Source organism: Micromys minutus (assembly GCF_963924665.1).
Source record: "Micromys minutus genome assembly, chromosome: 1".
NCBI classification, from domain to species: Eukaryota; Metazoa; Chordata; class Mammalia; order Rodentia; family Muridae; genus Micromys; species Micromys minutus.
The window spans coordinates 259,178,306-259,202,584 of record NC_137969.1 but is presented as its reverse complement, the minus strand read 5'-3'; the positions used below and the strand labels follow the sequence as shown (position 1 = coordinate 259,202,584).

Below are 24,279 nucleotides of genomic sequence, written 5' to 3'. Positions count from 1 at the left end.
AAGTCTGTTTCTTCTATAAATGGAGTCATAAAGTATGAGTCCACTCCCTTGGGGCTGAAGATGAAATATGGAAAGGAATCCTTTAGGAAAGGATATTCCGGGGACAAAGCAATCTTCCCTGTGACAAAGGTGGAAAGACACAGTTTCACATCTGAAAACAAGGACTGAATTACCTTGACAGTAAAATTCACTTTTTCTGCAGTAAAAGCATTTGCTGCACTTGCATGAGGGCTGGAGTTCAAGTGCCCAGTGCTCGTGTTAGAAGCCAGGCATAGGCACGGGCACCTATGACCCGCCCCAGCACAGTGAAGAATGGAAAGAGAACATCACTGGGGCTTGCTGGCCTCCAGCCTGGTTCCAGGTTCAAGGAGAGACCTGTTTCTGGCCTGAGTGTGCACACAGGTGAGTGTATACACACACACGTGTGTGTGCACAAATACACACACACATGCAATATACACAGGCACATACATGAGCATGCACACACAGGCATGCACATACACACAGATGCATGTACACAGGCATTCACACGCATAAACATTTGCATATGCACATACGTGCACACGTGTGCACACACATATACATGTACACACACACACATACACACACACACACAAGCAAACACACTGTACCATACACACTCTTTCACATGCACAAGTCGTTTTTGCTAAGAGTAAATCACAGTGTAAAAACCGCTATCAAGCAAAGCTAACCAAGTGTCTAGTTTTCCTGAGAGCGTGTTTGTAATAACAAACATCCACAGCACAAATACTATTGAACATAAATTCAGCATACACAAATAAATTCTTACTGATTACTGCATAATACATTTCAGTACATTAAAATTAAACTTGGATAAGAAATTCACTATACAATTTTGCACCTTTAGGTTTTTGTTCTTGGAGACAACAAGGTCTATGGACCCAACAACAGCCTTAAGTTGTCTATCCAGCCACAGATGACGTTGAACTTCTGGCCCTCCTGTCTCCACTCTCTCCGTGGTGAGTTATATGCACCATCACATCAGTTTATGCAGAGTTGGAGGTTGAAGTCAGGACTCCTGGTACTCTAGGCAAGCTGTCTACCAACATAGTGATGTTCGTTTCCTTCCTTCCTTCCTTCCTTCCTTCCTTCCTTCCTTTCTTCCTTCCTTCCTTCCTTCCTTCCTTCCTGTCTTCCTTCCTTCTTTCCTACTTTTTTCCCTTCTTCATTTAGTGCCCAAAACCACCACCTAATTTTGCCAAGATTATCTGCACATTTTAGAAGTTAGAAAGACAGTCTCCACAGTGGTTAGATGCGAGCATCTTGAAACAGGTTACCTTGGTCAGAAGCCCAACCCACTATGTATCAACTCATGAATTGGTGTTAATTCTAACCTTGTACAACTGGTTGTGAGGTTTTAGTGCATCATTGTCATCCTCAACAACAACAACAACAAAAACAACAGCAAAGGGCTCAGAAAAATGTCCCGTGAGTATGAGGAATTTTAGAATTTAGCACTCACATTGTCAGCTTCATCAGCACGGTTCTAGAGACCTAATCATTCATGTCTGTGTGTGTGTGTGTGTGTGTGTGTGTGTGCATATATTAGTGTGTGTGTGTGTATGTGTGTGTGCGCGCGCGAGTGTGCGAACTCACTGATGAAGCTGGTAGCTCTAGATGGAAGCAGATATGCTTCATCAAATACATTAGGGAAATGACCACCTTCCTTCTGACATCATCCTGACCTTAAACCACCCATAATTCATAGTGTGTGTGGTGACATAACTGTCCATGAACAAAATCAAAATTCACATATCCTTTCGAAAAGCAACACTGCATTCAAACACCCTTTTGGCCATAGAATGAGTTCAAAATACAGTAGATCACACTGTACTAGATTACACTGATAAATAAATGATGTAATAAATCTTTGAGTGGGCAACCCTTGAGCATGGGGCAAGTCTGCTTAAAGCCTGAGTATAATTTCAATATACATGTAACTACAGCATCATTACCATCATAACAAAAGAGTTCATTAAAACACTAGAACTTGTACAGTCTTCATTGAGAAAAGCTAATGTGGTTATTCTAACCATGATCAATAGATTTGGGACCTTCAAGGTAAAAGGCAGTCAGGTAACTAGGATGCATCTTCAAACGCTTCATTTTAATACAAACGGTTGTTGACACTGAGGTATCCATAGGAACTCTTGTCCATTTGTGATTATGCTCTCAAGGATCAACAACACAGGACCTCTGGCAGCTGACAAATAGTATGTCTGAAAGCTCCTTTTCTATCAGCTTAAAGAGAAGTCCTAGGGGTTATGTCTGTCTGTCTGTCTGTCTATTTGTCACTTACATATAGAGAGGGGAAGGGAGGGACAGAGGAAGAGAGAAGTGGAATCTATATATTATCTATCTGTCTGTCTGTCTGTCCGTCTGTCCACCCATTCTTCTATCCATCCATTGATCTATCTATGGAAGTGCTCCTTTTCTCAGTCATTGTGCAGTAGTCAGCATTTATCTGAAGAAGACATAGCACAAGATCCCCAGCGAGTCTCTAAGACTGTAATGTAGTTGGTCATCCCTCTGTGATGACGTGAGATGATACAACAGCTGTGAGACGAGATGAGAGATGTCGGCCCTGTGGTAGGACAGTGGGATATTATAAAGGTGGACTGGAGAAACCCTGCAATACCCTGACAGGTGACCTGAGAACCAAACAGCTGTCTAGTGACTGGTAAAGAAGAGCATGTCGTATTGATACTTTAAACAAAGAAAAAAAATTGAATCCTGAGTAGTGTGGAACTGGGCTGTTCAGAGTGACACACAGTTTAAAATATACAAGCTGCTTATCTGGGGGGACCTTCCTATTTAACATGTTTGGTCAGCAAGTAGTTGAGATTGAAGACAGCAATACCCTGGATATGGGAGGAGTCCTATGCACACAATGAACAATTTAGGGTCTTTCTTGGGAAATGCCTATATGTCTAATGGAAAACCTTTACTTCCATGAAAATGACAGTAACAGGCCACACAAGGTAAATCTGTCTCACAGTGAACATGTGCTCCCCCCAACCTCCTCCCCGTGGCTACCTTACCTGAGGATCGGGAACGTCATTAGCTTCTGTCACAGTTACATGCTTGTCAGCGTCTTCATCATCTTGTTCGAGTGCTTGAAAAAAGTAAAAAGGCAAACATACATGGAGTCATGAGAAAATGTTTTGGGAAGGTTTTTCCAGATAACAACCTGTCAGGAAAAAACAATGCTAGATCCATAAAATGCAGATAAAGCTCAGCAGGTCAGACTGGGCGGTCACACTAGGCGTCCCCTGGGCACTGTGCCACCTACTAAGTCAACAGCAGCAGGAATTGTTAACTTCTGTTCTCTTCAGCCCACCACATCCTGACTCCTTTCTTTCAATATTGAACTTTACTGAAGGAACCCTGGGGCACAGGCCAGTGTGTTTGCGTGTTTTCATTGAGAGGAGTATGAAAAACATTTTTAATGAAATATTGAACCAGGGGCTTCACATTCTACCCCTGAGCTATTTTACAGGTCACTCAGTCTTTTACTCTTTATAAAAGTTAAAGCAGCATCTCATGAAAGTTATCAAAGTAAGCCTTATACACTGGATTCTCCTACCTCAGTTTCCCAGGTCTGTCTTTCCCCTCTCTCTTTGTTTCTCTCTCTCTCTCTCTCTGTGTGTGTGTGTGTGTGTGTGTGTGTGTGTGTGTGTGTAAAACTGGTGTTCTGGGTACCAAGATAAATGTCTTCTTATGAAGGAAGCAATACTTCATGGTTGAGTTACTTGGCACATCATCACCCACAAAATTCTGAACTCTAGACTCTTGATGTCCACTTTTCCCTTTCCTCAGCACCTTCTTGTCAAATGTTTTATCTCTCTTTCCTCATGGCCACAACAAACTCCTACACAAAGCCCTGGTTCCAGCCTCATCTTTATTGGATCCGGTGTGGTGCAACTGCTAATCAGTCTCTAATAATAAAAATATAAGTGCCAAGTTCTGGCCTTATTTTAGACATCTACTCACTACCGAAGGGTCCCTCCCACTTTCCAGCCTCTTTGGAATCTCTATCCTCACGCAGATGCTCAGTAAAAACAGAACGTACTCAGCTCTGGCCCAAGCTTGATGACTGGACAGCTTATTTGTGTGAATAGCTGTTCAATTGTGAACAAGTGTGTGCTGAGTACATGCTACATGCCTGGCACTAAAGGTACTCTCACAGACAGGGCAGAGAAGTCCCACAAGGATGAGAAACAGTCATTTACAACTACACAGCAATAAACATAAAGTGAGGTGAGGGCAGAAGTGGGGAGAGCCTCTTGTTACCAAGCTGAGGACCGGAGTGTGGGTCCTGCAGTTTGTTGTCTTATTTCCATAGGAATGCCATAGCAAAGCATCCCCCGGCCCCTAACACACACACACACACACACACACACACACACACACACACACACACACACACGCTAAATCGGTGTAACTCAAATGTCTCAACCAAGGTAAGATGAAATGTCACAGAAAAACAACTATGAAAAGGCGGCAGATCCACTAGGCCAGGAAGACATGGCTGAGACAGACCTGATGGCTGAGCTAACCACCAGTGGCAGGACACAGTGATACCTGACGAATCTGGAGACAGTACAGAACACAATAAATTTAGACTTGAGCCAAAGAGCACAGTGGCCACTGAATAATTTATAACACTTGCTGCAGATGCTCTTAAGTTCTGTTGGTGGATGATGAAAGGTATCATAGCAACTGGTAGAGACGGGAAGACCTACTATCACAGGGGCTTTAGAAATGGAATGTAAGCCAGGGAGGCAGCAGAGATATATGTGGAAGACCCGGGCCGTACTCCTAGAAGGATTTCCACTTGACAGTGACCTAAATGTAGGAGGGAGGTGCGAGAAAGAGAGATGATGGAGAATCAGCAATCAGTGATGGTCTGAGCCCATCTTCGGAGAGCCTTGTGGTCACTGCACCATTTCTCCTTCGGTCCTTCCCATCAGAAGGAGGTCAAATGCCTACAACCTCCAGCCTTAAAACTGCACTCACGGACTCGGGTTTCATTATCTGTGCACTTATAAATATTAGGCTTTCTGCTGAGCAGCTTTTAGAATAAGCATTTCACCTGCTTTTGCTTTTGTATGACTTTTGTGCCCGCTGTAGGTTACTAATCATATAGCCCACCTATAGAGCTATGCACACAGTATGGCCTTGTAAAAGCAAACTCTTCTGCAACTGCGCTATAATCAACAGACCCGAAGAAGCCAAATAACATGGAAGGCCCAAGGAGGATGACTGAATCTTTTTCAGAAGGGGAAACAAAATAAATATTGGAGATTGATTATTGGAAGGAGGAAATTGGGCAGCGGGGGGTTGGGAGTGGGGCTAGAGGGAGAGATCATACGTAGACAGAGCAGGAAAGAGAGAAAGGCAGTGTGGGGGGATCTCTAAAACATGCTAGAAACCTAGGATGGAGAGAGGCCCCAGAGGGTCTATGGGGGCGACTCTAGCTGAGACTCCTAGCAGTGAGAGATATGAATCCTGAAGTGGCCACCTTCTGTAGCCAGGCAGGACTCCCAGTGGAGGGATAAGAACAGCAACCCACTCACAAAACCTTCAACCTAAAATGTATCCTGCTTACAAGACATACAGGAACAAAGACAGAACAGAGACTGAAGGAAAGGCCAGCCAATGACTGCCTCAAATTGAGACCCATCCCATGGGCAAGTCCCATGCTCTTAATGACACACTGCTATGCTTGCAGACAGGAAGCTAGGGTGTCTGTCCTCAGAGAGGCTCCACCCAACAGCTGATGGGAAGAGATGCAGAGACTCACAGCCACACAGTAGATGGAGCTCAGAGAGCCGTACTGTAAGAACTCCTATCCTGAAAGCAAGCTAAGACCCCTTATGGAAGCTTCCTTTACCCAAGCACAAACAATTCTTGGGGAATTTGTGATTTCCTTATTTCCCTTCATTCTGTGTGCCTTTATTCTACATTAATAATTGAGAAGATAAAACCGTAGAGTATTTTGGTCAATAAAATCATGCTTTAAAAAAAATCATGTTTCTGGGGTCTGGTGTTCCCTTTTCTCACCTGAGTGAACTAAGGTGCAGACCATTAGGATAACAACTGACTAGTTTTTTAAGTCAGACAGAGTTAATACTGATTTTTTTAAAAATGTGTGTGTATGATACAAACACACACAAATAGTTCTTTTGGGGGGAGTGTTTCAAGAGAGGGGCTCTCTGTGTAACAACCCTGGCTGTCCTGGAACTCCATTTGTAGACCAGGCTGGCCTCCAACTCACAAATATCAACTTGCCTCTGTCTCTCTGCTGGGGTTCAAGGTATATAGATTACCAAATATGCAAACAGAAGGTGTGTACCCAGCACGAATACTCGCTCGCTCATTCACTCACTCACTCACTCACTCACTCACTCACTCACTCACTCATTCATTTACATACTCATTCATTTATTCACTCATCCATCCATCCATTCACTCATTCATTCATTTACTCATTTATTTGTTTACTCATTCATTCACCTAGTCATTCATTCATTCATCCATGTTGGTGATTGATCTTAGGGCCTTCTTTACCATGTCTCTTTATTGTTAATATCACATTTACTCTCATATCTTTAAAGATGGCAAATATCTACTGTCTGGGAACATTTAAATAACAGTAGAAGTTAGAAAAATCGGCAAAGTAAGTAACTTACCTAAGGTGCAGCCAGAGTGTATCTATATCTATATGCCACAGGACAAAGAAAAGAGGATACCCCACTGCAGCATATAAATAATCTTAGTTTTAAAAAACACAAAATAATTATAACTTTCAGGGCGCATTTAGCCTGTGGTCTACATACATCATGAGAACAAAACTTATTTATTCTGAACTTTTAAGGACTGTGTTCACCTCTGAAATCATGCACATGAAATATGCCGTTGGAACATTCTAGCAATCCTACAGCACATGTACATGTCAAAGACTAATTAGGAGACGACTTCTTTCTTCATGTCTCCTAACAGTGAGGTTGGTGGCAAGAGGAGGGAGCAGGTTATTTAGATTCTGGGTTCAATTTTTTTTCTTATCTGATCAAATGAGAGTAGGTTGGGGAGAGTTTCTGTGCAAATATTGATTCTGGGATGGTGCCTTCCAGCAGGACACATACACAGAAATGACACTTCGGGGACCAGGGAGGCTGGAAGCCTTGCCATCTGCCAACACAAACCACCCCTTATCTCTCCACACACAGAATCTAAACGCAAGACACAGCCTTTGAAAATAACTCTTGGCATAACAAAAACAGGGGCAGAAAAGACTGAGTGTGTGCTTTGTGAACACTCACAGAACGTGTGAACTACTTAGCACTAATTCACATAAGAGTCTTTAGTTTAAATGTGCCGATCTGTAAATTAGTCAGGAGGGACCCAGAGCTAGAGCTGATGGCTCCCCAGGCTCTTCCTGCCCTGCGCGGAGAGGACTTTTTCCCGTGTAATTTGTCTTTTAGAACTTCATACATGAGTACTGTGTTTATATCGTTTTCAACCTTCCCTAATCCCCCTCAAGCCCCTTCCACGTGTCCCCCAACTCCTTCTCAAATTCATGACCTCTTCACTTTTCTTACATACACACACACACACACACACACACACACACACTACACATACACACATACAGTCACATATGTGCACAAATACACGTGCGCACACTCATTCACCTACATACACATGCACAGACACATATACATACACACACACATTCATACACATACATACACATATACACACAGAAACACACAGACGCGTATACACACATATACAAGCACACATACACGTGGCATACATACACACACATATACACACACACGCACAGACACACATATGCACACATACACATGCACACACTCAGCTATACACAAACATACACACACATACACACATGTACACACACACACATGCACACACATTCATACACACATACACATACACACATTCATACATATACATACACAGACACACACATTCATACACACATACACATACACACATTCATACATATACATACAGACACACACATTCATACACACATACACATACACACATTCATACATATACATACAGACACACACGTGTACGCATCTACATGCACACACATTCATACACATACATACATACACACACATACCCACATGCACACACACAGACACATACACACATACAATTTATGAGTCCATCTAGTGCTGCTTGTATTTATGTGATTATGGCTGACCATCTGGATTAGATAACCTGTCTGAGGGTCATCCTAGGGAAAGTCTTGTATGTTTGTCTCACACAGGATATAGACACAGCAGCGGTTGACTGCCTGAAGCTCTTCACCGTAGAGAGGGGCTTGTGAGTCTCCCCTCCTCACTGGCATGTTGGTTGTTCTTATTATGTAAACCATGTGAGGAATTGGATCCATCACACATTGTTAGCGTGGTTACAAACTAGAGGAGCCGCTGCGGAGTTCAGTGTGGAGAATTTTCAAAGGGTAAATGCAGGACTCAGCCACTCCACTCCTGAGCATATCCCCAGAGGACCCCACAACCTGCTCTACAGCCCCCCCGCCTCAGCCTTGTTCACTACAGCCCTGTTTGAAATATCCGGAAATGGAAACAATGCAAATGCCCTTCAGCGGAGAAGTGGATAATGAAGATGGGGACCACAGACACGTGGAGTTCTATTCAGCTGTCAGAGAAGATGAAATCACAACCTGTAAGTAAACACAGCTGGAAACAGTATTACGTGATGTGACCCAGACCCAGGAGGGCAGCGCTGCATTTCCTCAGGGACAAGCTGCTGGCTTGCTCGCAGTCCTTCTTTCTTTCACGTTTGCCTTTTAATGTGTATGAGTGTTTTGTCTACATATATGTGTGTGTGTGCTACATGCATGGCCGGTGCTGTTGGAGGCCAGAAGAGGGTGTCACATCCCCTGGAACTGGAGTTATACACAGTTGTGAGCCACCATGAGTGGTGGGGACCCAACCAATGCTCTCTATAAGAGCAGTCAGGGCAGTTAAGCATTGATCCATATCTCCAACCCACAAAACATTTCTCTCCTAATAACTTACTCTGAAAGATGTTAAGGAAAGTTTCCTGGTGACTCCACTAATATTACTTAAACCCAAAGAGTAACCGATAGCTTTTTGTCTTTTAAATTTTATTAATTTTTTATTTGAGGCAGCCATGCTGAATTCCCTTATCTGGCTCAGTATTTCCTAAGTAGCCCAGGCTGGCCCAGTACTGCCCATGTAGCCCAGGCTGGCCCAGAACTTCCTATGTAGCCCAAGTTGCCTCTGAATCAGAGCAGTGCTCCTGCTTCTTTTCTCACTGAGGCTGAGATTACAGTGTCCTCAACAACTTTGTGACAGTAAGAACTATACTCACAGGGAGCACCTGCACACAAGGCTAGTTCACTGGCACACAAGGGTAGTTCACCAGCACTCAAGGGTAGTGCACATGCACACGGGGTAGTGCACTTGCACACAACTGTAACACACCTGCACAGAAAGGTAGTGTGTCTGCACACATAGCTGACATGCTTCTTAATCAATTGGCCTGTGTCCTTTTCCAAAGAGCTTACAAGTCAATGAAAAATTTTCCTATTTCAAGTCCCATGTGAATGGTCAGCAAAGATGATTCAGAAAAATAAGTCACTGAGCACTCTGCAAAGACTTTAGGATGTGGCAACAGAAGGATCCCTTCTTATCTGGCATTTCCTCCTAGGAAGAGAGCTTTTTTATAAAGGGTCTCAGGGACATTAAGGGGCTAGGCAGCTGCTCACACCATCTGTATGGATGAGGAAACATCCACGGAGGCCCCACCCTAGGCTGCAGGTATGGCTGCCTTTATCTGTGGTCTAGCTACACTGGCGGCAGTGCTGATAAAACTGCTCGCCAGCTGGCCCTTTCTAGCTGTTTTGTTTTTCTGAGACAGTCTGACCTTAGCTCAGGCTATCCTCCTGCCTCTGCTTCCTGCGTGCTGGGTTTATCGTCCAGTGATACCACACATGATTAATGTTAATCTCAGAATGGATTCCTTTTCAATCTTGCTCTCTTCAGTGAAATAGGACAGAATGTAACAGGAAAAGAATTAGGGAAAAGGCTAAGATTAAAACGCAGCAGAACTGGCCTTTTCGCAGATGGGAGTCATGCGTGTGTGTGGAACAGAGTCAGGGTCCATTTTGTGTTCTGTGGGCTGTGGACACTAAAAGTGTTAGGAAAACAGTACATAGTTTCCAACCACAGGAGGCAGGACCCAGCTCCTCTTTGTGTAAACAAGGAGCTGTTGTTTGTACCACCCTGCAGAGGGCTCATCGTATTTTTTTAAGAACGCCCTCCCCGTCACACCCGTACATTCAGCCAGGGGCTCTCTGTGTGTGAAGTGGCAGGGTGGCCAGCTGCAGCAACAATACCATCACATTGACACCTGCTTCCCAATGTTCAGATCCCATCTCACCTATAAAGAGAGAGAAGCAGCTGCAGACCTTTACCGCAGCAGTGACCGTGTCTATTCTTGTGTTGAAATTTGAAAATCAGGGGGCAGTATTGTCAGCCTAGTTTCTCCATATAGAACAGTATTTCAGTCTAAAAGCACTCCAACACACACACAAACACGCACACACAGAGACACACAGACACATACAGAGACACATACACACAGACATAAACACAAACACACACACACACACACACACACACACACACACACACACACACCAATGCTAGCCAGTGATCACCTGCCACACGTCTAACCAATAGTTTTCTCTCTGGCCTGATCTCTCGGCCTGTAACTCCCTTCCCAGGCCCTTCCACCATCCTGCCCTGACCTCTCCTCTCCCTTCAGCTCCTTCTTCAGTGATCATATCTGCTTTCGCCGTTTCAATTTTCACCACAATGCAGGTTATTCACCAATCTGGGTTTCTATCTGTCTTGCCCTGTGAGGCCCAGGCCCGAGTTGCCAATCACAGAGTCCCTGCATTTTCACACAGCGTGACAGCGGCTATGAACAAGCTCCTACTGTGTGGTGGCACAGCCATTGTCCTCGGGACTGAGGAGACCAAGATCTGGGTTACATGCAGTGACTTCGAACTGCCTTCAGTCCCTTAGAGTTCGTGGTGATCTCGGTGAGTAGGATTGGACTGGGTGTGGATCATTTAGGCTGCTACAGCAGGCCCTTGGAGGATATAGCAGGGCTCCAGTCTCTCCCTTCTCCTCCCTTCTAGCTCCTGGCCGGATATAAGCAATTTTCCCATTTCATATACTTCCACCACAATGAACTACCGCCCCACAATCGATTGGCAATAGGGCCAATTGATCATGACTGAAACCTCGGAACCTATGGACTAAAATAAGCCCTTTGTCTTTCTAAGTTAATTTCGCTGATGGAAAGCTGGCTGCCAAAGGCCGGGGGAACGTACAGGCCATTTAACAGCATGCGAAGGAATATAAATGAAGCGAAATGCAGTCCTTATAATAAATATGTCCACTCGAGCTTTTGCTGCCTCTGGCACATGATGGCCTCTCAGTGCGGGAGCGTCCACCGACCCTTCCCATATCCCTCCGTAGGGTGCCTAGCCCCTGGTGGCAGGCTAATAACCATGCCTTTCTGTACCAGCACCTTAGATATCTATGTGGTAGGAACTGAGTGTCCATTAATAAAAAGGCACATATCATTTCCTGTTTTTTTTTTTTTTAATCACCTAATTTAGGAGTTTGGTCAGAACTTTGGAAAAGGTCTTTTCTTTAAAAATACTGAAACGATAAACTATACTTGCATGTACAGTTTTCTGACACGCTTGTTCCGACATGGTTACTGAGAGTTAAATTACATGCAGGTTAAAAAATCATGTCTGAACTGTGGAACACGCCACGTGTGTGATTTGGTTCCACCACTCGTCATCCCCATGATGACAGTACTGATGGTGACGCCTCACAGGTCTCAACCAACGTGCTTCCGTTCTCTGTGAAGGCGTCCCTGGCTGATGACGTAAGCACGCAGCAGACAGGCGTCCCTGACTGATGACGTAAGTGCTCAGCAGACAGACTTCGTACATTTCCCATGGATAAGGCCTATCCTTGTCCAAAGCAGGCTCCACTCAATGGTGACAACCACATGCTTCTTTGTGCAGAAGTCCCTTTGGAGAGAGAAGATGTACTCTCTGTCCCCGTGAGGTTGTAGATCAGGCGGAGGCCTGGTCTGACTCCTTCAGTCTGATTCCAAAGAACTTTTTTTTTTTAACTTTATTTTTAAAAAAACAAAGATAAAAGAACAAATTTTAAGCATTTTTGCATAAATGTATACAAATACATTTTTGTCAGTGCTTGCAAAGAACTCTTAAGACTATCCTCACTTAAGTAAAAAAGCTGAGCCCCAAAGAGGATAATAGCTTTAGAATGGCACAGGAAACCAGTGAAGGGGACAGTTTATTGTTGAAAATGAGTAACAGTGAGGCTAGACATAAAAGAAACCAGGGATCAGGATGAGTGGGGTGGGGAGCTACTATTCCTCTAAACCAGAATGGACCTACATTATCTACCAAGAGGTTAAGTTGTAAAAATCAAAGTCATAATGACTTAATCTTTTTTTTTTTTGAGTGTCCCTACCCAAATCCCTCTCCCAAATTCTTCCCCCAAATCCCTTTCCCCAAACCCTCCCCCTGCCTCTTGAACCACAGATTTAGACAGACCAGACAAGAGTTTGTTGTGTAGCTTTCCAGCCCAGATAGGTAGAAGTCTCCCAGAATCAGTCAAGACAATACAAGGCAGAGAGGATGCTAAGCAGCTTCCCTGGAGCCACCAGCGCATCCCTTGTGTGCGCTCCACACTCTGCACACTTGACTGGCAGAGTCCCAGCCCCAAGGACAACTTTCTTGCTGTTTCGTTCACTTGGTTCTAAGGTATTACAGCTTTGTCTCTCAGTCAAGACTTTTCAAAATACCTTCTCTTTTACTTCATAAGAGGTCTTAACAGTGTTTATTTCTAGGATTTATGAAGTCCAGTTAATGGAAGTTATTCAGCAGAAAAAAAAATGATAATGTCCCTAGAACAAAGAGTATTACATGTCAAGCTCTTAATGAGAGCATAAATATTTACCCCATTTGCCAGACCCATAAAGAAGTAATCTGTACCCGATCCATGTAAATAACCTATTTTCTTGCTGTTTACTAGAACATGTACTAGAAAAGGGGTGGGGGGATGTTTAATGGGAAAAGAACTCAAGCTTCATTCAACTTTTTAAGAAAAAACAAGAATCAAACAACCCCTAGTTACAAATTTTCTTCTATATTTTTCTTGTGAGGTAGAACACTTTATGCTTTTTGAAGTGCCTTTCAAGGATGTGCTCCAGTCAGGGTACAGACGGAGGCCAATCTGCTACAATCTCATGGTGCAGGAGACAGCCAGATATGATCCCGAGACACTATAAAGTGCCCATTCATTTTAAAAGATCCTGGAGCACTTCATCACTCTATATAATTTCTCCCAGGAATTAAATTCTAAAAGATTTATCCCAGCTAGTAAAAGAAAGATGATTTCTAGGCCTAACTATGACAGCACAAAGCAATGTACTTTATGCTATTCCATTTACCCACCAACAAGGCCCAGGGGCATACGCTTTGAGTTCCATCTCACAGAATAAGAAATGAGCCTCTGGAAGCCGCTAAGTCACACTGCCTAGCTAAGACCGAGCTGGGACCCCCTGGATCACTCTTCACAGAAACAGTCATGCTGTCAAGACAGCAAGCTAGAAACCAAGCATGTCAGATCTCCATGACACCCCTGGCTAACTAAGGGACTAGGGTAAATTATCCACACTAGCGTATATTCGTTGTATAATTATCCTTTACACACAGATTATGGAATACACTGAATGTATTCGATTCCCTGTTATCCTGTTTTAAAGGTTTATTTATTATATATACAGTATTCTGCCTGCATGTGTGCCCACATGGCAGAAGAGGGCATCAGATCCCGGATGCACATATGAGGAAAGGCATCCCTGTCCTTCTCAACACAAGTATCTCTCCTTTTATGCCTTCCCCCCTTTTTTTGTTTATCATTTTTTTTTTTTGCTGTTTGAGATATTCATGCACTCATATAATACTTTGATTAAATGCATGCCCATTCTCTCCCAATCCCCACAATCGCTTTTCCTCCTAATTTCATGGGCTCTCTTTGAAAAGCTGCAGAATCTGCTTAGTGCTTACAGTGTATATGGGATACACATTCCACTAGAGCACGGGTAACCTTTCAGCAGTGACATCACTGAAGAGTCCCCTCCTCCCAGCAGGCATCAGTTGCCAAGAGCTCCTCAGCTCACAAGCCCCTCCCACTACACATGCTAGAATTTTTGTTGGCTTGATCATGTGATAAGCATGCCTGAGTAGCCACTGTGTGTAGCTGTCAGAGACAGAAACTCCCATTTCCCTGAAGAGTCCTCTCACTGACTCTCGCCACCCCCCAACCCCCACAACAATCCCCAATCCCTGAGGGTGGGATAGAGAAGTACCACTTCAAGACAACCATTCCAGTCTCTTGGTTTTGGTGTGCTGAGTAGCTTTAATTTCCTGTATTAATCACCACCCATTGCAAAAACAAGCATCTCTGGTAAGGTCTGAGAGACATACTAATCTATATCAAGATAAGAACTTAGGGGACAGTTTAATACTATGTCCATTTAGCAGAATAACAGTGCACAATTCTCTCCTAGCATTTGAGCCATGGGTTTTGGCTCTCTTAATGGTAGCAGGCATGAGTTCAGTCTTACTTGTGGGATTTAAGTCCAATAAAAAAAAATTGGTTGGTTATTCACATAACAGTAGTGCCAATTTGCACCAATGGGCATAACATTATATTTCTTTATGGTGTGTATATCTGTGTGTCTGTGTGTCTATGTGTGCTCCCCCACATTTATTTATTCATCTTTTTTTAGGATTTCCATATTGATTTCCATCCTGGCTCTATTTATATGCCCTTTAGTATTGTATTGTACAAGGACGCTGTCTCTACCCGTATCTCAACATACTCTTCATTCTTGCTAGTACTTGTCATTTTCTGGTTGTTTATATTTGATGGCAGTTCTTGCTAAAGCATTTCAGTCCTGGGTCAAGATATTGAATATTTTCACACATTTACTGAATTTTTCCCCTTAGAAATATCTGTTCAATTCATTTGTCAATTTACTTATTGGGTTGTTTGTTCTGTTAGCTCTTGAGTTGTTTTTGTTTTTGTTTTAGTTCCTTATAATATTCTAGGTATTTCTCCTCTATCAGATGAACGGCAGAGATTTTCTCATTCTGTGGGCTGTCTCTTCACTTTGGTAACTGCTTCCTTTACAATATATATGTTTTTCATTTCATGTGATGTCGTATGTGAATTCTTGCATCTTCTGTGCTATTGGAATTGCTCTGGAAACTCCCTTTTCTTTTTATCTTGGAGTGTTTTTCTGTATCAATTGGCAAGCTAAGGGTCATACATTAAAGCCTTTGATTCATTTTAATTGACTTTTGTGCAGAGCGAAATAGAAAACCTAGTTTTATTCTTCCATACATGGATCCAGTTGACCAGCACCATTTGTTGCTGTCTTTTCTCCAATGCATATTTCCGTAACTTAGTTCAGAATCAGGCGACTTCTGCTTGAATAGCTCTGGCTCATATTGCTCTCATAAGAACTTTAGAGTTATTTGTTCTGTTTATGTGAAGAATTGGAATTTTTGTTAGGATTACATTGCACACATAGACTACTACTTTTGATAATGTGGCCATTTTCAGAACATTAACTGTCTCACGTTGACACTGGGGGTCTTTCATCTTCTAGAGTCTTCTTCAATTCCTATTTTTAGTTTTTATAATCTTTGTTGTAGAAGTATTTTCCATCCCTGGTTTTTCCTTTTTCTTTCTGAGAGTAGACAATCAGTTTTTTCAAATTACAGAAGGTATTACAACCTTCTGGCAGATCTGTCATGTGTTTTGTTTTTGGACTGTCACTAACTGTATCGGTAAATCATTCCATTAATGTCACAGTGGAACCCCATAATACCACAGAGGTCCTTATGCTTATAAACAACCAATAATATCACATGGACCAATAAATAAAACAAACAAATGGCAAAGGACGGCATAAGAAGAGTCCACAAAGGATGTGAGAAACGCTCCTTGTCCCTCACTGAAGCCTCTCCTGCTAGAATGGAAAGAGAGGATATTTGCTCCACAACCACGGAAGACATAAACATATCCATAGTAATTCTGGGTGCACCGTCTCACCAAGGTTCAGTGTCACCACTGCCTGAAGGGGAAAAAGCAGCAACGCAGGGTGAAGCACATAACCAGAGACCAGGACTTGTAAGCAGCTAATGCTCTTTCTCTTTGGCATTTTCTTCTGTGAATGAGATCTTTTTGCCCAGTCAGATCTACCTACCAAGGGAGTGAAGTCACAGCTCAAACACGGAAAGGCAAAGTCACTAATGTCATACCCCTTCATCGAGTCAGAAATCTTCACCACAACAGCATAATTCTCAAAGGGCTGTATCTAGAGATGTCATCATCTTTCACACACCAAGAACCAGCTCTGTCAAACCCAGAGCTCAGACTCTTCTTGGGAGAGAGGCCACATGCTGTTCCCACAATGGAGGAAACTAGAAGATGACATGCTGGAAAAGCTCAGGGATGCCACAGATTGCTTCCTGTGGACAGTGGGGAGAAACATGGTAACAAGGGCTGGGGCCTGCAGCAAGGCCAGGAAGATGGATCAGAAGATACCATGGCCAGCTTAGAGGAACAATGCTGACAGCACTGAATTTGAGACACTGAGGATATAGACCTTAATTCTCTGGATGGGAAGGCACAGCAAGATGCTTCTACTTGTATCAGGTATGGGGACAGGCTGAGCTCAACAGAATAACTCTTGGGCAGGGTAACCAGGAACCCTGGCTTGTTGGCAGCCCGAGGCAGTCCCTGCTCTTTGCTGTGGAAGCAGCTACTGATGTGGCCTCCACATGGCATCTGTCAACAACTCCTGCATGCCAGGAACTAAATAATCTAGGAGGGGGATTAACCAGCCTCAGGCGGGAGCTACATCCTGAACAGATTGCCTGCCAACATTCCCAAAAGAATGCAAGTCAGAAGCAGTGAGCACATTGCTCGCTGCAGTGGGTGGCAGACTGTGAGGGCCATGAAGCAGTTCTCAAAAATAAAAAAAACATGGTGTTCCCCCTCTGTATTTCACTGTCATGAGAAACTGAGAATTTATGCCACCTTTGTATAGCGTTAACATAAGAACTTTGATGGCTCAGAGGAAAATAAATACAATCCTTTAAGATTGCCAAAACTTATTTGAAGACAAAAGTTTCAGTCAGGCATTGGTTATTTGCTCAAACCAAACCGTAGTTTAAATTTGAATTAAACTAATAACAAATGTATACTTTGCAGGATAAAATGGGATAGTATTTTGATACATGCACACAGTGCAGAATGATTGTGTGTCATTGCACACAGTCACTGTTTTATCTGGGAAGACCAGTTTCAGGGTATTGGTCCTTAAGTCTGATGATCAAGGCCCTTTTATAAAATGATATCTGCTCATTTATAACCTATATAGATCCCATCATATACTTTTGTGGACTGCTGTATTAACCAACACAGTGCAAACATAATATCAACATACTGTAAAACAAACAGTTGCTAAGCTATTTTTTTTCATAGAACAAGGGAGAAAATGTCTGTACACATTTATCACATATACAACCATAGTATATTCTAGTAGTGGCTAAACTTGCAAGAATAAGTAAGATACACACACTCGGAAAACACTTGCTGAAGAACAGTGGATTTCTATGAGGCAGGAGGAGTCTACAGCAAGATTTGTTTACATATCACCTCGCTTTGGTCTCAGTATGCGAGAAATCAAGTTGTACCTGTGAAAACTCCTGGAATCAACCATGTGTTTGTCAATGGTTGACTGAATTTAGAGTGTGGAAGGGCAGCTTGCAGGCGTACAGACACCGTGGAATGATGATAGCAAGCCAAAATTATCACTTTTCAAAAAGCATTTAAGATCCATCCTAAGCAATTCTGAAATCTACAGTATGTGATAATTAACTTGGTCCCCCGTCTATGGCCGGCTTTCGGGGAGTATTCAGAGCTTTGTACTACTTGGTCATCATGCTGGACTCCCTCACTCCCCATCTTCCACATCTCTGGTAGCCACTCCTCTGCCTTCTAACTCTGCTTCTACTTCTTTCAGACTGATTTTTGTTTTAAACTGGGTATATACATGAGGCCAGACAGGATTTGTCTTTCTATGGCTGGATTGTTTTGCTTAGCAGGGTATCTTTCAGGTTCTCATGTAAGAGGTGGCACTTACATGCTGAGGGTAACCAGCCGTTGTCTTAATTAGGCACAAGTCACACTCCATAAGAGGGAATTTATTCCTGTTTCTGTCAGCCTAGCCCACAATCCATGGTTAGCAGGGCTGTGGACCCTAGAAGAGATCCGACCACTTCCTCTTTACTAAACCAGCATAATTTCCAACTGTATTCTAAATAAGTACCTTACCTTATACCTGGCGGAACTCACCCCAACCCCAGAAAACCACAATTGTTTAAAATGCAGAGAAGAGCCCACTCTGGTGCTCGTCCACAAATGACAATGTGTAAAGTGACCCCTCCACTTAAGGCTCAGGTGACCCTGTGGAGGACGGGTGGGGGAATTCTAAGAGCTGGAGGACTAGGATGGAATGTCTGCTGCAAGAGAATGTCTTCTACAGCAGGCAGGGACCTTGCCCAGCAAATCTCAACAGCACAGTTGCCTAAACAAGACCTAAAGAGGGATTCAAGAATTCCTACAAGATTTTGGCCCTCAAAGAGTTAAGGGTGAACAATGGTTCTGAGAGATCAGAGGGGATCAAGTCCTCTCTAACTTCGGGCACTGGAGTAAGCTAGCCAATCCACAGGGCAGACCTAGCCAGCAACACCAGGTGAAGTCAGCAGGCTGTGCTTACAAATTTTATTCACACATACATGTGAAAGTGTGAGTGTGTGTGTGAGAGAGAGAGACAGAGAGAGACAGAGAGAGAGACAAAGAAGCTAAGAATTTGAGTAGTGGCAAGGATATAGGAGCTAATGGAGAGAGGAGGGGGCAGAATATGTAAATACTGTGCTTAAATATGAGATTCTTAAAATTAATAAATAAAATTAAAAATTGTTTCCTCACATGCCAAATAAAAACCAACTCCAGTAAAAAGTTTCCCTGACCAGTTCCATATGGAAACTGTGGTCAGAACATAGACTTACTCCTGACTCTGCCTACAAGGCAAAAAGACTGGAAACAATTTTTATTTATAAAATGTCCTCTGCTAGAATCATGAAAAACCTGTAATTTCATCTTCATTCCCACTGAGAAGTTTCTTCTCAGGTAAGAAACACCGAAAAGACAAGAAATTCTCCAATAAATCAATCAGTAGAGCATGCCAAGTATATTTTGAATCCTGAGTGTGAGGGTTTGCATGTGCTCATCCCAGGGAGTGGCACTATTAGAAGGTGTGGCCTTGCTGGAGAGAGTGTGTCACTGTGGAGATTGGCTTGGAGATCTTCCTCTTATGGGCCTGAGGATGCTCAGTTAGTCCCTGGCTTCTTTAGGGTGAAGATGTGGGACTCTCTGCTCCTCCTGCACCATGCCTGCCTGGATGCTGTCATGCTCCCTCCTTGATGACAATGGACTGAACCTCTGACCTGTAAGCCAGCCCCAGTTAAACGCTGTCATTTATAAGACCTGCCTTCATCATTGTGAGTGCTCTCAGCAGTAAAACCCTAAGACACTAAGCCAGTTCTGAACCCTCCTAACCAGTTACCCGGTTCAGTTCCTCCTGTTGTAGCAATCCCCCAACCATAAAATTATTTTTATGATGTAAATATTTTCAGAGATAGAGATTTGCCAAGGGGGTCCTGACCCACAGGTTGTGAACCAATGCTTTAGGCCATGCCTGGTTCCTAAAACCAATAACAAATACCCTTCACCAAACACCAGCTCACTCTCCGAGGCTGCAGATCTTGCTTTCTTATACATTTATCAAGGTCTGGAATTAGAATCGCCTAGGACTAAAGACAGGCTGGCTAAATTTGAGGTGCCTGGGCCTCTCCCCACAGCCAGGAGGTAGGACCCAAGGGGCCAGGACTCTTAACAAGTAAGAAAGTTGAATGCTGTGGAACTGACACTCCGCCATGCTGGAAGAAAAAAAGCATTTCTTTCAGCTAAGAAAAAAGTTGGAAGCACCTGCTCTGGAAAAGACAGGGTTATCTTTTCAAGTAGCTACCCATCTGTTCCCAAACAAAAGCTCCGTGTCAAAAAGCTACAACTAAAAAAGCACATCTTTAGGGGCTGCAGGGTGAAATTCTCACCAACCTCATCCCCAAACACACCTCAGGCACCTACCATAAGGCATTACCAGAGCATTGCTTTCAGAGCCACCGGGAAATGCAAACAGCTCAAAGTATGTCTTACCTACGTTTGAAGAAACTGACTCATTTAGAAACCCTAAAATATTCAGCGTTTGTGTGTCACACAAATGACAGCAACGTTCGCTTCGCCCAAGGATCTCCCCTGGGGGTGGAATTCAGTGGAGGAATCTACGCTGCTGAAATGGTGAGCAACACCCCGTCACGCACCGTTCACGTCAGCTCAGCTCCACAGAGAATGGCTCTGTTTCTGTGGCTACTTATACAATTAGACTTTTAACGCGATGAGTGATGGACAGTTGCTGGGTCATATAGCCAAGACAGAGATTTCCCATGATGCCTCTTACTTGTCAATACAAATGACAGCAGAAAGTGTGCCCTGGGGTGTGTGAGGGAGAAGGCCTTGGAATTTTCAATGATGAAAAATGTCAGTGAAGCGAAAAGAAAGTAGTAGAGAGGATTTTCTATTATCTGCAGTTATTATCCCAATATCTGTGATTAGGAGACATGGATTTCCTGGCACCTGATGGCTAATATGAAACCGTAGTCTTTGGCTAAGCCCACTTCCTTTTGTTAAAAAGAATGCTGACAGTTTGCCATAGGTAGGTAAAACAGCCAGCATGGCCTTCAGATTTCCTGACAACACTCCCAAACTGTGAGACTGTGGTAGGAGGTGTGTTTTATTAGACCATAGAATTTCACAACCTTAGAAAAACTGTATATGGCTGGAATTCTTCTTAAGGACTATTTTGGTACCAGAGACAGACGATGTTAGCTGCTAATAGAGTTTTTGTTTTAATTATACGATCATTTTCTTCTAACTGCTCCTTAAAGATTTTCACGTTTAATATTTCACTCGATACTTGAGGGTTACACCACACTGTAGTCACAAAATTATAAATTCTAACAGTGAATTATGGACGATCTCCATCCCTGTCCTGGCCAGCCCACAGTCCACCAAGTATAAACGTTATCTAGATGTCCAGAGTTAGTCAGATATAGGGTTTTAAATGGTTGCACTTCCTCTTCGGGGCACCTGGTAATTAGCATCACAGCCTCTGGGGCCCCGCCTCCCATTCTGGGTGCCATATATCATGTGTTCATCAGGGAAGCAGCTCCTGCTCCCCAGAGGACCAAGAACAAAGGAACTGGCAGGCTGTAGAGGAGAGGCTGCCCAGTCAACAGTGTATTAAAGACACCCATTAGTTGCTTCAATCAGCTAATTAGCTCAACAAATGCAAAACTAAATCATTAAACAAAGTGGCCCTGATTGCATTGCTGGCTTCTGATTTGGTGTCACTAACCCAACAGGGGGAACAGGGTTGTTCAACAGAAAACAAAAGCTGTCTACACTTGGGAGCTGGAGAGTGATGGGACTTAATTTTCTTTTTTAATTTTTTTTTTTTTTTTTCTTTAGGAAAGTTGGGGTTTGTCAGGAAGTTTCACTAACAAAAAAAAAAAAAAAAAAAAAAAAAAAAGACCAGGGAGACATTTGTGTTTATACTTTGAAATTTTGTATAATGAAAAAGTCATTATACAAAAGAAGTAAGAAGGGAGTTTGAGCTCTCTGGTGTGCAGATGGTCATTAACTTTTGTTTGACCTTTGGTGTATAACTAGTAATGGATTTATGTACAGGGTACTCTCATCATAATCTTTTCGGTAGATTACACAGAACGTGTCCCCAGAAGCTGAAATACTAGGGGCCAGGTCTCAGGTTTTAACTAGGAAGCTTGAAGCCCCCTAGGCTCCCTTCCCCTGACTTTATACTCAGCTCTCTGCTCACACCCCAAGAAACTATTTGTCAGGTTTGACCTATGAGCATAAAACACGTACAACAGCAACACTGTTCTGGACCACACAAACCACAAGAGAACTTTTCTACTGGTCCTCACGTTCTGGGAAAGTAGGGCCACCACTGACTAGCTCTCTTTTCTAGTATTCAATTCTCTACAAGAGGAATGAGCTGACATTTCAGGTAAATTAATTACCTTTGTCTGTTGGTCATTGTAAATGTTGCACATCATCACAGAGTTGCTCTGGAGTGCTTGGCTTGTTTCTTTCTTTCTCTTTTTCTTTCTTTCTTCCTTCCTTTTGTTCCCTTTTTGTTTGTTTACTGTTTTGTTGTTTGGGTTCTGGTTTGTTTTTAGCAGGCTTCCAAACACCTGCCATCTTAATAGCACATACTATTAAGGTTATTTATTAACTTCCTTGCCAAATAAGTTTCATTTACTCTTAGTAGAAATGACCACACTGAACAATGAAAAAAAAAAAAAAAAAAGATCACCTTGCTTTGCTTTGTAATTGGCTTAATTCTAAAGACTCCTTGGGTTAAAGGAGTCTGACTTCCAATACTCAATGTCATTTAGTCTCCTGCTATTCAAAAGAGATCAGTGCAGAGGACTATTTTCTTTTATAGTAAGACATTGGCGGTTATTTATCATTTTGACTTAATAGCTCTAATTACAAAAGACAGTGTCATGGGATTTTTTTTTAAAGGCAATTTTCTTTGTATCCCACTGGGAGGCTTAAAAAATGTACAAAGTGTCTGCGGCATGCATTTCCAATTATTGCTAGGCTTGATCAGTGCTATTGTGTTCTTATTTATCAGAGCCTTACATTTTCCAGCCCCCTTCAACTTTACACTGCTTTGACAATTGCTGGTTCAAGACTCTTAGTATGACTTCATGACAGTCAGAAAGGAAAGACAGACTGTTCACTGACCCAGTCCTGGTAAGGATGGGAATGAATATACTACAGACATTCTAGGAACAGAAGAACCACATCTGGAAATGTTAGAAAGATTTAGGCAGCAGAGAAGAAAAGTTTACAAGTGTCCACAGTGAGTGTGGTGTTAGGCAAAATTCCTCTGCAGGGAACATCCTCGGTCAGTCCAGAAGCCAAGAATGCTATATCAATATTTCAGGAGAAAACGCATCTTCTTGGTTGACAAAGACTACCGGGCACAATGAAAAATGTTCACTGGTGTTATAAGGTAATTAGAAAAGGTCTGTCTACCCTCAGGCAGACTAATGAAGTCTGGAAAGCACAATATTCAGAAGGTAGTGAAGGGAAGGGAAGAGAAGGAAAGAGGAGGGGAGAGAGAAAAGAGGGGAAAGGGAAAGAGGAAAGGGAGGGGAAGGAGAAAGGGGGAAGGGGAGGAAGGGAGGGGAAAGAAAGGAGAAGGAAAGGGGAAAGGGGAGAAACGGAGGGGGATGGGAGGAAGAGAAGGAGAAGGGGGAGGAAGAAAAGGGGAAAGGGAAGAAAGTGAGGGGGAAGGGGAGGAGGGGAGAAAAGAACAAGGGGAGGAAGGGAGAAGGGAGGAAGGGGAAGGGCTTCCTTCTGTTTCTGGATCATTTAAAAATAATATTTTCTAAGGGCTAAAGCTAAATAAAACGAGTGAAACTATTTTACATACTTCTATATTATGATTCAAACGATCACACTGTAATCTTATCCTCGCTGGACCACCTGTGACTCACTCGGCTTACGATTTCCCACTTCTCATCTAGTCCCAGGGATCATGTTTATCAGGAATCTTCTTTACAAACTGCAGCTTTATTTCCATAATACTGAAAACTTCCTAGCCAGGAGTGGAGTGTGCTGACTCCTTGAAGCCCAGGTTGGGAAAACTTAGGGTTGCATGCCACTGCAGACCCTCTAGCTGTGGGGCTCCCCTGCAAAAGCTGCCCCGCCTGGCCTGCAAAGGGTGCACAGGGCTCTGACTGCCCACCCCAGCAGCCTCTCACCCTGTGGTTTGCTGTGTGGAGCA

At 43.1% G+C, this 24,279-nt stretch overlaps 1 protein-coding gene across 2 annotated transcripts in view; it reads right to left on the bottom strand.

Annotated features, from left to right (window-relative positions):
* RAPGEF5 (Rap guanine nucleotide exchange factor 5) overlaps positions 1-24,279 on the bottom strand; it is a gene marked incomplete at its 5' end in the record, with an annotated part of 212,147 nt that overhangs the window by 109,345 nt on the left and 78,523 nt on the right. For both annotated transcript variants that reach the window (XM_080940475.1, XM_080940476.1), the window contains one exon: positions 3,084-3,157. In XM_080940475.1, the coding sequence (XP_080796601.1) occupies positions 3,084-3,157 (74 nt within the window). The remainder of the gene's footprint in view (positions 1-3,083; positions 3,158-24,279) is intronic.